Source organism: Spea bombifrons, chromosome 2, assembly GCF_027358695.1.
Source record: "Spea bombifrons isolate aSpeBom1 chromosome 2, aSpeBom1.2.pri, whole genome shotgun sequence".
Lineage (NCBI taxonomy): Eukaryota > Metazoa > Chordata > Amphibia > Anura > Pelobatidae > Spea > Spea bombifrons.
In genome coordinates, this window is record NC_071088.1 from 123003102 (window position 1) to 123021317 (window position 18216).

General features: G+C 41.4%; 2 protein-coding genes across 3 annotated transcripts in view; one reads left to right on the forward strand and one right to left on the reverse strand.

Annotated features, from left to right (window-relative positions):
- Positions 1–18216, reverse strand: part of NBEA (neurobeachin) — a 241553-nt gene that overhangs the window by 79199 nt on the left and 144138 nt on the right. For both annotated transcript variants that reach the window (XM_053456345.1, XM_053456346.1), the window contains exons 39-40: positions 16259–16402; positions 8773–8909 (exon numbers count right to left, since the gene is read on the reverse strand). In XM_053456345.1, the coding sequence (XP_053312320.1) occupies positions 8773–8909; positions 16259–16402 (281 nt within the window). The remainder of the gene's footprint in view (positions 1–8772; positions 8910–16258; positions 16403–18216) is intronic.
- Positions 4778–7302, forward strand: MAB21L1 (mab-21 like 1). The gene has a single exon (XM_053456356.1). It carries the CDS (start codon positions 5199–5201, stop codon positions 6276–6278), a length of 1080 nt encoding a protein of 359 aa, XP_053312331.1. The 5' UTR covers positions 4778–5198; the 3' UTR covers positions 6279–7302.

Below are 18216 nucleotides of genomic sequence, written 5' to 3' on the forward strand. Positions count from 1 at the left end.
AATGGGAACTCATGGGTTTTGTAGAACAGATATTTTTTGGTGGGTTTCAGTGTAATACGCGCACGCACGCACGCACGCACGCACGCAGCAGGTAGTTGGTTGTAATTTGCAAACGCTGGGGTGACTTTTTCCTTCCACGTTCTTTAAATAATTTTATATATTTTTGCAATAAGTTAAAAAATACGTGAAAGATACAAGTCCCTTAAAAGCCAGATTAGAGCCAAACTAGTAAATGTATAAAAATTTACAAATTGCTCAGATTATCGAAAGAAACTCAAACGGGATTAAACTAGACTCTTGCATTGGATTTAGGAGTATGATTACTTAGTAGATAATAGATCCAATCTGCTTTCATTGAGGGCTTGTGTTTCCCTACAAACATTTTACAGTTTACTTTCCCGAGCGTTTCCACGTGTTACATACACTTGTCATAGGAAGAATAATGTTTAAAGGAGAACAAACGCTTGCCACATTCCCAAATTTGCCATGTGCACCAACGAAATCCATGATACAGTAACAGATGTGGGCATATTCCGCATGTATAGTGCTCTTTATGGAAAAACAGAACGTAAAAATGCTTTAATCTTCCCATTATTACAATGCAATGGCAGTGATAAAAAACTAATTTCACAATACGGTTATAGCTAACATACATTTTTAAAGTGAATTTATGTAAAATAGCATTAAAAGGCACACGTCATTTATTGTAACATAACATGGGCCATACTAAGCTAAACGGATTGCAGCTCTCACTCTTCAGCATTTCTCCAAACTCCCCCCCATGCTAAAATCCTCTTTCCTCATTGTTTTCGTGATGGTGGAAATTGACCTTTTCTGCCCCCATCTCCGAAAATTGTTTCCTTTCCTAGCTGGTGAATGCAGTTCCCCTCAATATGAACACTGCTGCCATTACTGGCTTTTACTAGAAATGTTTAGCAGCAACTTACCAGTTAACCTCATAGATCACAGCAATCCATAACACACACACACACACACACACACACACACATTTATATATATATATATATATATATATATATATATATATATATATATATATATATAAACAGCTCATAAATATAGGTATAAAGCAATACATTATATAAAAATGGGGATTGTTTTATATTAATCATTAAAAAAATAATATTTTTTAAAATATATAATTTTTAAATATATACTGATCAAGTATGGCAAGGATTCCTCCACAGGTCTATAACCAGCTAATTACAGCAATTCATTTTTCAATCTGGAAAAGGCAATAGGTTCCATAGTTTGTTTTTTGTATGATTTTATTATTAAAATGAGGACGGATCAGCTCCTATCATTTCATTTTAGTTTTGTGTCCTATAAGATTCGCACTGAGTGTATCTGCTACACAAACACAATATGCAAAAGGGCCCGGGAGCCATTCCTTGCCATTTGTTTTCTATTTTATAAAATGACTTCCGATGACATTTGTGGAGCTATAATGGAGGAGTTGCCAGGCAACAAAGGAAAATCGGCTCCAGGCGTTTGAATTACGGAGTTTAAATTTTGCAGGCAACTTCTCACGATGACAAACACTTAAAAAAAAAATTACAAAAAAACCAAAACTATAGAAAGTGGAGAGACCCCTGACAAAAAAAATGTGAGAATGCAATATGCTATACCCTCTAAAACTCTCTCTCTCTCTCTCTCTATAGATTATATACACATTTCTAATATTTTAGGGTTATATAAAAAGGAAAACAAAATAGGTATCCTTATGTAAATATGTGTTTCTTATATTACCAAATGTACAACAATTGTGCCTGTTTATATATATATATATATATATATATATATATATATATATATATATATATTAGCTTACAAATATTTAGCTTACAAATACACGTCTCTATATATTATAAATCCATAGAGCATCGTTAGTAGGACAGGGTGCCGTGTGTGGAGGTTAAGTGTAAAGTGTTAGCATTAGCATGGAGACTTTGTAACATTATTTCCAGCGACACGTTACACACAAACACACAAACACACACAGCAGCGACGACACGTTACACACAGCAGTGATATGGTTAGTGTATACAGGGGAGGGTATTCAGGAATTCTTTACACATAAAGATAATGGTTGGCAGATGCTTTTTTCAGAAATGAAGGGGGGGGCAGGAAAGTTAGAAGATTCTGAGGAAACGTTAACAGGCAGTAAAGGATTTCTCTGGATCTTAATAAATGAGGCTTAAATGTAACAGTTTTGTTATCTGTGGCATAATATAAATGACAAAGTTAAGGGCCGACAGTGACGCGCAGGCGGCTAACAGACGAGTCTAAACCGCGCAGCCTGTCACACTTCCCGGAAACAGCCTATAGGACCAGGTCTGGGATGACACGATTGACAGAGGCGGGAGCGCGCAATGCTCGGGCGCGGCGACGCATGGGTTAAGAGTTGCTAGGATACGCAGTGTAGGGTGCCGTGCGGGCGGCCGGGAAGCAGGTGTGTTGGAGGTTAGCCGGGTACCGCTATGGCTGCATCACCCCATGGCTGGCCACGCACCGGGTTTCCTCCCTCCCAGTGAGGGCAGACAAGCGGGTGTACAGGGCCTCCTTCATCCCGGTCTAGCACAATGCCGATTACAGTACGAATGCCAGCCATGTAATACGATTAGCGGGAGCGCGCAAACCAAGTACCCCGGCTGCAGCAGCGCGTACCAGTCGCCGTTCGGCTGGATGCCGGGGAGTCTGGTGTCGGTCTAGCTAGAGCCCCCGGGTCCCCACACAAGGACACCGCTCAGTCTGTCCCCGCCTCGCAGCAACATATTTAGGGCACGAAACTGACAGTCTGGCGGTTCCACCAAAACAACCATCACACAGCAGCGGTGCAACGGCATTACCGACAGGGCCCGGCCGCAACACAGTAGGGTGCAGACCGATAGACATATATTATATAAACATTATATATAAGCGGCGGAGTGTAAATCGGGAACTCGGCGTCTGTATATATAAATACAATTATAAATATAAGCGTCACTATACATTTATTTATATATAAATATATCTAAGCCGCGAAACCTCCGCCTATTACATTAAAGCAAAATACCGAACACAACGAAATTCACACAAAGCCCCGGGGTGACCCGGACGCGCCACCGAAGGTGAAAGAAGTCGGCTGATGCTCCACAGACTGTCCCGGATAAACGGCAGGTGTGACGGCGGGCAGTGTCTCTGGAGACGGTGGACAGATTGCCGGTGATGTAAACCCCGCAATCCGCATATCACAACAATACCCACGCGCGTCCCGATCCCGCTAACAAACAGCAGCTGTCGGAAGTGCCATCCTGTGAGACTGCCGCACTATCACCCGATACACCTGACTCACTCGCCTTCCACTCAACTACAGCTTTAAACCGCGCGTGGAAATGACACACAACGGGACGCGGGGATTATGACTGCTTACTGCATAACACGCACGGAGAAGCGCAAAAGTCTCTTTATTCCATTACTCTATGCCCAGTAGGCACCAAATACTACAACATATCGAATGTGTAATAATATAATATATACCTACATGCAGCATCTATACATATCTATTTACACACACAGTATATAACTACATATATCTACATACACACACAGTATATAACTACATATATCTACATACACACAGTATATAATTACATATATCTACACACACACACAGTATATAACTACATATATCTATATACACACAGTATATAACATATATATCTATATACACACACAGTATTATATATATACACTCAAACATATCTCTATATAAATATACACACAGTATATAATTACATATATCTGCACACACACAGTATATAACTACATATATCTATATACACACAGTATATAACACATATATCTATATACACACACAGTATTATATATATACACTCAAACATATCTCTATATAAATATACACACAGTATATAATTACATAAATCTGCACACACACAGTATATAACTACATATATCTATATACACACAGTATATAACACATATATCTATATACACACACAGTATTATATATATACACTCAAACATATCTCTATATAAATATACACACAGTATATAATTACATAAATCTGCACACACACAGTATATAACTACATATATCTATATACACACACAGTATATAATTACATATATCTACACACACAGTATAAACCTACATATATCTATATACACACAGTATATAACTACACATATCTATATACACACAGTATATAACACATATATCTATATACACACACAGTACTATATATATATATATATACATATATACAAACATATTTCTCTCTCTATTTATATACACGGTATATAATTGCATATCTATATATATAAATATATACACACATCTATACGTACATAAACACACACAGTATATAACTACATATAGCCAATAATAATTACACACTATATAACTACTACTGTGTGTGTGTGTGTGTATATATATATATATATATATTTATATATATATATGTATATGTATGTGTGTATATATATCTGTGCACGTTTTATGTGGGTAATAGATTCGCGGTGACCGGCCCCGGGCAGTGTTCTATAGAACGCAGTCTGTGCTGACGGGTGACAGGCGGTGACGGGTGTCTCTCTCACACTTTCTGTGCGTTTAAATCCCCCGCGCCTCCGTACTGTCCCTGCCCCGAGAGCAGCACCCACAGGGTTAAAGGGGTTCAGGCCACGCTCTTGTCTCGGTGCCCCAGCCGTCACCTTCACCGGGTGCCCCCGCTCGGAGGGGGGGGGGTGATGTGGCTCGCACAAGAAGGCGGAGACTCGCCTAGTGGCGATTGGCCGCCTGGCTGGCCCTCCCTTTATAATTCCCACTCGTGAGCATGTATGGGGCTTTAGTACACAGTCTCAGCAGCCTCCACGCACACGGTGCGCAGTGATGAGCCATCCCAAGGCCGGGGCGCACACCAAGCGGCACAATTAGCGGCACAGCGCAGGGACTGTGACAGGCCTGCCCCTTAACCCCTGTGGCGGCCCCCATCCTCATGCCATCCGCAGGGTCAGTGTGAGGACGGGCATCCCCGGCTCCACCAAGCCCTCCGCCCGCTTCATTCTCCCCGGGAGTCCCTTCCTTCTCTTTAAAGTTGGCTCCTCTCCCAGCAGCCGCCTTGGATCCCTCGGCTTATTGCGAGACTCCGGTGTACAACCCGGATCTCTGCCCCAACATGATCGCGGCCCAGGCCAAGCTGGTCTACCACCTCAACAAGTACTACAACGAGAAGTGCCAGGCCAGGAAGGCGGCCATCGCCAAGACCATCCGCGAGGTGTGCAAAGTGGTGTCCGATGTGCTCAAGGAGGTGGAGGTGCAGGAGCCCCGCTTCATCAGCTCCCTCAACGAGATGGATAACCGCTACGAGGGGCTGGAGGTCATCTCGCCCACCGAGTTCGAGGTGGTCCTCTATCTCAACCAGATGGGGGTCTTTAACTTTGTGGATGACGGCTCCCTGCCGGGCTGCGCGGTGCTGAAGCTGAGTGACGGCCGGAAGAGGAGCATGTCCCTCTGGGTGGAGTTTATCACCGCCTCGGGCTACCTGTCAGCCCGCAAGATCAGGTCCAGGTTCCAGACCCTGGTGGCCCAGGCCGTGGACAAGTGCAGTTACCGGGACGTGGTGAAGATGGTGGCCGACACCAGCGAGGTGAAGCTGAGGATCAGGGACCGGTACGTGGTGCAGATCACTCCAGCCTTCAAGTGCACCGGCATCTGGCCCCGCAGCGCTGCCCACTGGCCCCTGCCGCACATCCCCTGGCCGGGGCCCAACAGGGTGGCAGAGGTCAAGGCCGAGGGCTTCAACCTGCTGTCCAAGGAGTGTCACACCCTGGCCGGGAAGCAGAGCTCGGCGGAGAGCGACGCCTGGGTGCTGCAGTTTGCGGAGGCCGAGAACAGGCTGCAGCTCGGCGGGTGCAGGAAGAAGTGCCTCTCCCTCCTCAAAACGCTGCGGGACCGACACCTGGAGCTGCCCGGCCAGCCCCTCAACAACTACCACATGAAGACCCTGGTGTCCTACGAGTGCGAAAAACACCCCCGGGAGTCTGACTGGGACGAGTCCTGCCTGGGAGACCGGCTCAACGGCATCCTGCTGCAGCTCATCTCCTGCCTCCAGTGCCGCCGGTGCCCGCACTACTTCCTGCCCAACCTGGACCTCTTCCAGGGCAAGCCCCACTCCGCCCTGGAGAACGCGGCCAAGCAGACCTGGAGGCTGGCACGGGAGATCCTCACCAACCCCAAGAGCCTGGAGAAGCTCTAAAGCCCCGCCGCTCACGGACACTCACCTGCTCGCCCGGAGCACCTGGATACAATGCCGCCGCCACATACCGACAAGGAGTACAAGCCGCGCGTTATGGCAGTGACACTTAACCCCTTCGCGGACAGGCAGGCATACACAAGCTACTTAACAAGCGCTAAGCCTTGTAAGGCCCAGCTGGCGGCGAATGGGTTAAAACAATGATCGCCAATACGAATAATAATAATAACGAGGCTTACGAACTGGATCCGAACAAATGGGACTAACGGAGCCGAGAGAGACAATTCACAATTAAAACGGCAACTTTGGAGGATACAATTTACTGAAGTTGCTTTCGATTATTTACAATCGAAAACAAAATGAAGGCTGAATAGGATTTTTCTATTCTGAATTTAAATTAGGAAAAACACCCACAAGCTTTGCTACCCTCGGTCTTTAACGGAGGACACCGTTTTTTTTTATCGGTAACGAGTTAGTTATTCGTTCACCGAATCCTATAAAAAAAATAAAGGAAAATGAATCCAATTTGCATTTTTTTCCTCCTTATTTGCGGATCTTCGAGTTGTCCGGTTGGGGATTATCGCATCAGTATTTATTCCGGTTTATAACCGGGATCCGAACAAATAATGTACATTTCATGTATGAGAATATTGTGACTCGGTGTGTTTGAAATAAATTGTGGATCTTAATGTTTTGTGATTTCCATTTCCTTCTCGGATCGACAGGACACTTTCTGCTATGAAGACATTTCGTTCTCTGTTATTATTTTCGGGACCGAACTGCGAAGTTTACATTTTATTTTGACCAGAATGCTTGTTTTATTCGTAACATTCCAGAAATATACTTGAAATGTTATTTAAATATATTCAAATGAAATTTGAATTTCGCTTATACTATGGCGCTTCGATATTCGAATTCTATATTTGAAAAGAAATGCACTTGAAATACACTGGATAATTACTTTTGTGATTTAGAATTGTTGCTGATTTAATTTAAAAAATCCAAAATAATAAATGCCATGAAAATATTCTTCCTCTACGTGTTTGATTTTTGAGGACATTTCCCTAAATTATTGGAACATTTATCCTTTCTATTTTGCTGTGTAATTCTGCTTACTTTATTTATTATTATTAACCCCAAAATGATGGGAAATCTATACTACAATTTACTGGTTAAAGACCCTCAACAACTGTCAGTCTTTGAAATGGTAATTCATGGGATCTAACAGCACCTTCAAGAGAAATTTGCTTTTAAAGATTTAGGATTAGAATAGCCTCTAGAAATCAACAAATTTAGCACACCTAATTTATTTCAGATTAATCTAAAGTGCAATAAACTGTGTTTATATTATAAAATGGATTCTAGAATACATATAAATATATATATATCTCGAATTCAGTCATTATTTAGGACTAGGAAGAATAATCCCCCCAAATTATTATAAACATATAAATATATTTTACAGTATTGTTTTTTTTTGACCCATCACAAATTGATGGGAGTATACTGATTATATTATTATTATAATTATTGTATTAACTAATTTATTTCGAGGGTAATACAACATGCAATAAAATTATAATAAATAAATATATATAACAATTATTCATTCATGATTGAGGACTATATATTTTATATATATAGTAATTAAATTAAATTAAATTAAATTAACCATTTACTTGATAGGCATGGATTTTTATTTTTCATGATCTTTTTGTTTTCAAATAAATAAATGTAATTTATGTATTAAATTTAGTAAACCCAAATTAATCGGCAGAGAAATTACACAAGAAAACGGAAAGTGAAGAGTAATTCCCAGTAAGAAAATCTGTAATGAAAAATAAAACTACTTCCTAGTCTTTCAAGGAAACTAAAATTAAGATTCTGTAATCATTTTTAAAAACTCGACTGAAATAATTTATTTTATATTCGTATTTTTCTTTTTTCCGGTCTATTAAATAAATTAGATCAATCATATAAAAACAAAAAAAAAACTAAAATATAAATCCGCATGAAATCTTTCAAAACGGATATTTTTTGCCCACATTTTGTAATAAAAACAAGCTAATCCTGTTCTTGTTTAAATTATGTTTAATATAATAAGGCGCAGGAGACCAACCGGAGTAGAAGAAATGAAAGAGTCGGTCAACTAACATAAACCGGTTAACGTTATAGACACGGCTGCATTTACCGGAGCATCAGAGATCGGATTATGACATTCATGTAACGATCTAATTAATACAATATTATACATGTATCTATCTATATATGTATATATTTCTCTCTCTCTCTTTCTCTATATATACATATCTATATAATAACTCTGCTTCTGCTCACTGCCTGCGATGTCCCCTATAGGTTTATGTATAGATCCCGTTAGTAATACATGTGTTTGCGATCTGGGAACTCATTAGCGGACCTTTTGCCGGTCCGTCTGATCTTTCAATCAATGCGGATCGTTACCCGACACCCACCCAGCGCTCCACCGGTTACTCACTTTGGGGTCGATCTTTTTGAAGCCGGGGTCGTCCTCGTCCACCTCAAAGTAGATCTCGGTGGTGGTGATGGACAGGGTGCCTTTAGCCACCACAATCGGCGCGATGAGCTGAGCGGGGGTGCTGAGGACAACCGGACCTGGAACACAGAGAGAGACATCCAGTGACCAGAGAGACAGCAGGGGGTCCGGAGGGCCGCCAGTGACAGACAGCGTACCCGGGGAGACCCCAAACAAACACACACCGACAGCACTCCCTCTCTCACCGCCACAAACGGCTTTATTACAGCAGAAAGCGACTCAAAACCTTAATCGGCTGCATCGTTCTGTGTGTACCCGACCGGGCTGCAACCGCACACGGTCCCGGTATACGCGGCTCGCACGGCAACGGGCTTTCACTCCCACGTTATCATATGCCTGTAACCCCGGTACTGCAGAATACGGATCACGCAGCTGTGCGGCCGTTTCCCGGCACACCGGATCCCGTGTGCAAATAAACGGCGAATACACTATATAACCAGATAGCATACAACGTATATTACACAGGTAAAATATATCGCGTGATTTTATTTATATTTTTTTGTATATAATAACGTTATATGATATACCGGGACCTCAGCGGTTCCAGATTACATGTAAGAGGGCCAATAAATAGGGGACTCGGGCACTCAGAACCACTATAGCGAACGGCTGGGAACTCATTCTAACACCTCGAAACAGCGCGCATTAGAGAAGATTGGCAGGCAGAGAAAGGGTTAAGAGGAACGGGGCTGCTGCGCCCCCCCCCGTGACCCCAGTCAGCTGATGCTAATCACGTGCGCACCCAGACTGAGCTGCCGCCGAGCCGGGCCAGCGGGGGCCGTGGGCAGCTCCTCACCAGCGCCGGCTCTTTAACGCCTTCGGGGCTGGCAGATCCTTCACTGTACTGTCTGACCATTAGGAGAGATCATAGGATAAACAATCAGAGCATGTAACGCCCTGCATGCTACCCATCCATGAACACTGTATAATATAAATATACATACATATATATATATATACACATAGGCATGTATATAACACACACTCACACAGATTGTGCGTAGGGCCCTCGTCCTTCTTTGTACCAGTTTGCTATAATGGTGATTTTAAATTATTTTACTGATTCTGTTGTAACAGCTCTACTGAATCTACTGGTGCTATAAAAGTAAATGTAATACACACACATGTACAATAAATGTATATATATAATTATATACACATACATATAGTGTACTAACTTACTATTTCTAATGAAGGCAAACCAAATAACTTGTCGTTCCTTTACATTAAGCATGAAATAGTAACATATATAACACACATTATTGAATTATGCTTGTTTTGGAAGCTTCCAAAACAGACTGGATGGGAGGGAAATTCTATTCCCACCGGCACTCAGCAGGTTAATTTCTTTAACATAAGGGAGCTTTTTATTATTATTATTATTATTATTATTTCTTTAGGTATAATGTAACGCACGGGGGCCCTAGGCCCAGGTGTGATGTCAGATGGCATTGTCATTCCCCCTCCACGGCGCGTCTGGGGAGGGAAGTCTCTTTGTTGCGAAGGAAAAAGGAGCAGCAGAAGCCCCAGAGAGAATGTGAAGCTAATCCACTCCAGCCATAGAGAGCGGATTATGCTGTAATCCCCTGCGGGAGACGCTCCGCGCCGCTCACAGCACATATTAAAATGTTTACATAAAGTCCAATCCAAATACTGAGCGTTTTCCATGTTACCAACTTAAATGATTTCCTCTTAACGGGAAGCCGCGGCACATCGTGTTTTCCTTAGTGATACGGGGCAGCGGGCGCGGGGAAACGTATAAGCAGAAATCATGTTTAAGGAGCGTTAGCCACCCGGCTCATGTCACAACATAAAGAGGCAAACTAAGAAGTATCCCGGGCGAGGAAAGCATATGATGGATGTAAAGGCGTTGGAACAAAGATAAGGGCTGGAAGCAGGTAATAAACCGGTCCGATTACCCGACTTAAACGGCAACCACCACACCAGCACGTGACATCGAAACAGACAGGCCTCGCAGAATAAATGATCCCCGGTGGATTATCAGGGCGTCTCGTTGGGATGAATAAGAAATAAAATTCCGTTACCTGATCCTGATTAAGACAGCGGTGGCCAAATCGATCTTACATTTGTGTTTGAAGACCACTTGGCAATATGGGTGCCAATAATCCAAGACCAACAATAGAGGGTGGTCATTCTGTATATCATTTAATATTAAAAGGGGCTCATCTACACATTCCATAAGAGTTATCCAATCAAATGCAGGCACGAGGTGAACCAGAGTCACAAATAACTGAACTTCACAGGGACCAATACATTAGGAGAGAGACTGTGTATAGAGGAGCATCCTTCGTATTGTGTTTCTATATGAAGAGGCTGTTCATTATATGTTAAAGAGAAACTATTAGCAGAAGACCTCCAATAGCTGCTTTTAGTAAGATGGAAACCAATGAGCTCGACCTCCAACGTTAACATGTACAAAACGCTTTTCCTGCCCATTTCCAGATGTAAATCAAATTCAGATATAAGCGTGTTATTTCTATGAAAATACTTACCTCTTGGGTTCGTTCTGTAATCTAGCGATTGATAAGAAATCATACATCATTTCCGAAGCACAGAATAAAACACCCCATTTATGATGGTTTTAGGTGAAGGCTTTCTTACGATACATCATGTTTCTTCTCCATGATACATAATGTTTAAATGTTGCAGGCCAACAAGTAAATGTATCTGCACAATAACGAAATCCCATCTTCCTGTATGTTGGGGGGGAACTACTCAAAAGAAAGGGCATGGAGCTGAGGGGAGACAAACCGCTCTTCCATATAATGTAGGAGAGCATGTCATAAAATGCTGGTGATGGGGAAGTATTGGAGCATCTTAAATGAGTCAACTGCTGCCCATTAACATTCTGCCACCATTCACACTTGGTTTTGCACGAGACTATCACGCTGGTTGATTTTGAGGTACATAACATTATATCAATGATGTGAAACCCACACAGGACTTCCAAGACGCGCCATAATATCGTTTATCATTATTTAGGAAAAGCTCCCACACGAGCCGCCAACCAGGTCACAATAAAGGTATATTTAGCGGTCACTTCTGCAACTGTGTCAGGCTGTCCTGTCAGCTCTTTAAAACTTTCACCTTTAGTTTGTTATTGATCTATACAGCACCCTGGTCCTCCCCAGTTTCATTTGAAGTTGGGAATTTACTGCTGGGCTCTGCTTGTCATAGACAGTGCTGCACCGCGCAGAAGTCCTCTACGCCGAGTCCCAACTCCTTACTGTCAACCCCGGCTACTGGAGAGCCAACGCTTCATATAATATCCAACCCTACTAGCTTCAAACAGGGAGCAGATCTTACATGTGGTTCTTGCCCCAAAACCGCCACTGTTTTAGGGGAAAGGGATGAGAAAAAGTGTGTGTGTGTGTGTGTGTGTGTGTGTGTGTGTGTGTGTGTGTGTGTCGGGGGGGGCTGTTCATGCCTCGGGTTCCATTTGTTCTAAGCCATGGAAAAATAGCTCAACTTGCTAATTAACAAATACAATGCTATGTAAACATTAAGGAGACAACTGTTTAAGCAAAAATATAGTTTCCCAATGGGAATCATCGCGCTCTTATGGTTAGCGCTATACAAGGATTATTAAACTGATTAAAACACTCAGTGGGAATGAGCTATTAGTACAAAAAGTTAAGACATAAATAGGAAAAAATACTAAAGTCTGGGTAATTATATTTCCCGCTGGGAGTGAAATCCTCATTGTGCTACCAACAAATTTTGTTTAAAAATAGAAATGGATTAACCTTAAGACTTCCTCGATTGGGATTTAGCGACGCTCCTTCTGCTTAGTGATATTCCTAATCGATAACACTTTAAAGGGTACAAGTTTGTGCGTTAATTCTGAAACACATCTTACAGTGACGCTCCTTTACATTTCTATGTTCTTATTGCTTTTAATATAAGAAATAAGCCGACCGTCCTGCTGCACGCCGCTCGGAACGCTCCCGGTTATATAACGCCGAGGCTTTCTGAGCTTGCTCATATCTTCCGCTCCAGATATCATGGCGTGCTTTGTGTCTAATGCTCTTAAGGGTCAGCGTAACTAGCACATAATAAATCATGCGGTGTCCTTTCCAATGCCTATTTTATTTATTACAATCCAGCGCATCTCTGAGCCTAAACATCTAGTGAGGGAAATGGGTGCAGAATATAACAAGTACATTAAAAAATCATTATTTAAAGGGTATTATTATGAACTTACTGGATATCTGAAAGAAAGCTTCAGTAAATGCCCAAGAGTCTTTATCAATGACTGGAAAGATAGCGGTTGCATGTGCACCGTGTTAAATGGTATGGTCCATGGGGACCGCTGTGCACTTCTCCTCATGTACCATTACTGTCCTACGTAAAGCACACAAATGCAGTTCCCATGTTCCTTGAAATAACAATAACTGGAAAGGCCGCTAAGAAGCGGGAAACCTGTGCCCAGCATTAGTCTTTAGCATCTATAGAAAGATATTTTATGAGAGTGTTTGCCTAAAGTGCAAAATGAGTCTGCTTCTCATCAGATCCAATGTTTTACAGTAAAGGCCGTTATAATACACCCCTAGCGAAGCAAATTAGTTAATACTTGTGATATTCAGAGGGATATTAAGCTGGGCCTTGGTCAAGAAACCAGTCCCCATTGCCTGCCATTAATTGACAGGGGACGTTGTTCTAAGTGCAGGGAAAGGGTGACCACCAGAAGGAATTGTTTTGTGTGCTTGCATTGGCCCACAAGACACTTTAGGCTCCATTGAGGTTAGTCCTCCCCACGTTGAAATCTCTCCTGTCAGAGTGATCCATTCCCCAGTCAGCCCTTGCCTGGGAGAGCCGAACCTTCAAAGCGACTATAAGCTGATATTCATGTGAGACTATGAGGAAAGGTTTCGGACCCTCTGGAAACACAGCAAATGGTGACATCACTAGGGGGCAGACTAGTTCTTAATCCATAGACTATTGTGAAGTGAGCGCTAGGATTTATGATTTATGCTGGATTCGCATAAAACATTCCAAAGTCTGAACGTTTTCACAAAAAAAAACAGACAGGACACACAAAATATTTGATGACATAATTTTGAGTAAAGCATGTTATGTTGAGCTAAAATAAGAATGATTTGGTAAATCTGGGAAATTCTAGGTATCAAAAATAAACGTTAGTGAATTTTACCTGAGGTATTAGGTTGAAAACAGGGTTAAAAGCCAAACTAAACAAAATATACAAATGTACAGCTAACTATGTGATTGGAGGTTTCAGAGTTTAAATACTAATATCGGGGACAACATTGTGAAACTTGCCTCTTGATGTGAATAGCCTTGGAACCCAAGGGACTAAAACTGAAATAGAAATATTTAACAATTAAATGATTTCATTGAAAAAAAACACCCACATATTTTTGCATCAAAAAGGAACTGTTACATCCAAAATAAAAAGGTGACTAACTGGCACTGAAGCCACTCGTCTCGTGTCATTTGTATTAAATGGTTAATTTATTTGGAGTCCTACAGCTCTGGGACAAAACCAGGACATTTCATGAAGATTTCTCTCACTTTCTATGACCCCTCAATGGAGACTGCCATCCTAGTAGGACGTCCTACCTCATATCATGAAGAGATCGAGTACATTGTATTATAATCTGTCTCCCTTCTTTCAAAGCAGTAGATATGAGGATGGCCAATCTTTAGTATGCACGTTTATTAACCTACAGATATAGGATTTGTATGCATTTCACTGAACTCATTAGTTATTGGGCTCTATCCCGAGCAGGAGTCTGAGCAAAGAATGCTTATTAAAGTACTTTATTAAAGTTAAAGGAAAAAAAAATATCTTCAAGAGAAGCTGGAGGTCTAGAGCTGCAGAGAAACACCAGTTCCATGGTCTGACTTTTCATGCCACTGATCAGAGGCAAGCAAACGCAGGACTAGAGAGTCTGGAAAGAGGTTAGACCAAGTCCACTAACAAAAGAATGGATGCAACAAACCGCATGTTCAAAATACACCCTGCAGAAACACCCCCCTCATGTAATCGTCAAGCTGTGGAGGACTTCTTCTCCTGGTCACCCAGGCCCTGATGGAGAATCTTTAATGTCTGTCTCCTGAAAAGTGCTTATAGCGTAACAGTAGAATACTATACATTGTGGTTTAATACGTAAGATGTGTTATGGAATCACTTGGCTGTTTCTGTATACCGCATTGTTTAATCAGTGAGCTTTCTTCTCATCTCATGTACTTAACTATGCATTATGCAGGGCTAGCTCACCTTTTAACTTTTGGCCTTTTACAGTTTGCAAGCTAAACCGGCACCTCTTGCAAACTTACACTTTATTGAAACATACTATATATATACACAATGCTGTAGATGGCTGGCGAGGAAAACGTGTCCGTTAAGAACTTTCTGCAGTAATCCACTGTAATAGTCAATGTGCGGAATGCATCTTTTCTCAGACTGTTCTCTCTGTAAAAGCCGTTTTTGGCCCAATCTGGATGTGCATGCAGGTAATAGCAGAGCAGGGATCCTTTAGGCTTAGCTGATTATATACAATAGACATGTGTGCGATGATTCTGATGGGAAATACAGAGGTTTGAGGGGGTGGGGCTGCTACTAGTCACCTAGGTCCTAATGGTTATAAACAGTTATGCTCTTGGTGGTCTTACAGAAGGTTTGGACACAAACACATTTCTCGCCTTGGCTACATTCTAGATTCTCCTTGTAAAACCTCTGTCCTGATGCACACTGAACACCCGTTAGTACAATATTTTACCTTTATGCTGTCTTTGGTAACGATCATTGGTTTGTCTGTTCTGATATGTTTCGTCACAAGGGACTATTTTATAAAGCGGATTGACTCCATGGACCACCATGTAACTCTCTGCCATTTTTAATGGCCATAAAACAAAACATACTTATTTAATAAAAAGCTAAAAGTTCTAGTTGTCAAAGCCTTCTTGATCACACTTATGTATGTATGTATGTAAACACAACTTCACTTCACTCTAAAACCACATGTCCATGTATGACACCAAGATAAACCTCTGATGTCACATCAGCTCACAGTTTAGTAGATAAACCCTTTAGGTCTGAAGACATTGTAAAATTGTCTAGAACCCATATGATTAGCATTCTAACATGCGTGAATATGCTTTTAACAAAAATAAGCATGATCCATGTGTTTAGTGTAACCCTTAGTGTAAGGTTAAGCGCTTGGCATACTCTTGCTCTACTATACATGAATATACAACTGAATCCAGCCCTGTGTACAAATGTCTCAAATGTATCTTATTCCGGGGTTACGGGTTATAACGACTCTCAGCATCCAGTAGATAAGTTTCATTTTCGGCCACATAAACATTGTCCATTCCATTTAATCTACTTGTCAACACATTTAAACAAACAAACAAGATATACCTGCAAGGTTGTCTATTTCCTTTTCTTGCAGCAGACTCACGGCATCATCATCTCCTTCCAACATTAGCTCAGTCTCCGCGTTCTGATTCACGGAAGCCTGGCTTCGGAAAGTCTTCTTTGATTTCATGACATCTTCATCTGTGCCTGATACAAACAAGAAGAAGCCCGCTGAGTGTTAGTGTGCATGTCACAAAACACACACTTACCGCAGTGCATACGACTAATCGCGGTATTCTCCATCACCCGGTGACGCACACACACCCTCTCTCTAATCTGGCATCTCACCCGGTGTATAATGTCATTCTGTATACATGTTTTTGGACCTCTTGAGATGGTAACGTATAATAGCTCTTGATTTTACGTATGAATTTTTCAATTTAAGCTTGTCATACATGTAAATAAATTCTGATCGTGATTTAGTATGTCATCCCATTCACATCACATACATGACGTATGAGTGACTGCAGACATGCCAGATCATACTACGATGTTGTTGTTTTGGCAGCAGTCCACACTGGCTTTAATTGGTTTAATATGCGCGAGGTTTTGTCATGTTACAGGATTATGATGGCCAATCGATGATGTACGGATAATGTTGACCTCCCAGGCTAGCCGTTTACACCCGCAATAAACCGCGCAGAGGGTCAGCCTCGTTTACACCGAGGGCGACCCAGTAACCGGGGAAGGCAACGAGCAGCTTTGTGACGGACACTTCAGTAAACGCACAACAAATCTGTGCAAGAACACAGTATCATGATACAGACGCGTTGCCTGTCTGCTTAGTAACGTGTACGTGATGATACTATTCAAGCAGCTGCTTGGCTTCCATGAGATGATGGAAGGGAGACACCGATCCAAGTCTGAAGCAGGTTTATTGTATTACTGCATCCCTATACTGTATATCTGAGACAGATGTACAAATATTATAGCATGTTTATTAACATGTGTATGAGGAATACATTTCTCCAGCCCTGTTGTGGATTCAATGACGTGTGTGATTATATTATATATATATATATATATATATATATATATATATATATATATATATATATATAACCTCGTTTGAGCAGGGCCCTCTTCACCTGTCTAATTGTCATGTCCTGTTTACCCACTGTACAGCACTATGGAATATGATGGCGCTATATAACTCAAATAATAATAAATGATAGTATGACACATACATACACAAGGAGTATGTATATGAAATAAGGACATGACAGTATACAAATATCTAGCTATTTCCCCCTACTGCCTGGTGCTTGGGAGTCAGTAACGGCCTCCCTTTTCCGGTGTCGTTGTCCACGTTACGTCCATTCGTTGGATCACACGCAGTCTCTCTCTGTGACAGTCATTTAGACAGCAAACACTCACACAAAGAAGCCGGCTGTGTTGTTGAGAAATGAAACAAACATTTATCTAACTAAACGTTTTGAATGGAGGATGTTTTATGAATGAACGCTGCATTAATCAATATAACAAGCAGGGGGAGGGGAGCCAGGTCTCCCACGGCTGTCTCATTAAATGGCTGGTAAATACTGCCCTTCCACAAAACGACTAACACTCCACAAATCAAAACGCCGGAGCGGAGGGAGCCTTCAGAGAGCTTCGGTTATGATACAAACTGATCCTAAACGTAAAGCACATTACGCCACACGTTAACCTTGGCTTCATTCATAAATAATAGTATCGCGTTATATAATGTAACAATGAAAGATAGAAAAGAACAGGATCCCTACACACCGCCCCAATAAATACAAAAACTTGCATCTATGTACGTGTGTGTATAACTCTATATATATATATATATCTATATATAGATATATATATATATATATATATATATATCTATCTATATATAGATATATATATATATATAGATATAGATATATATATATATAGATATATATAGGTCTGGAACATACAGATTTTTACATTTTTTTTCTCAATCATTCTTC

What these genes read in the sequence shown, in the direction of transcription:
- MAB21L1 (XM_053456356.1), top strand. Translation starts at nt 5,199, where the DNA reads ATGATCGCGGCCCAGGCCAAGCTGGTCTACCACCTCAACAAGTACTAC.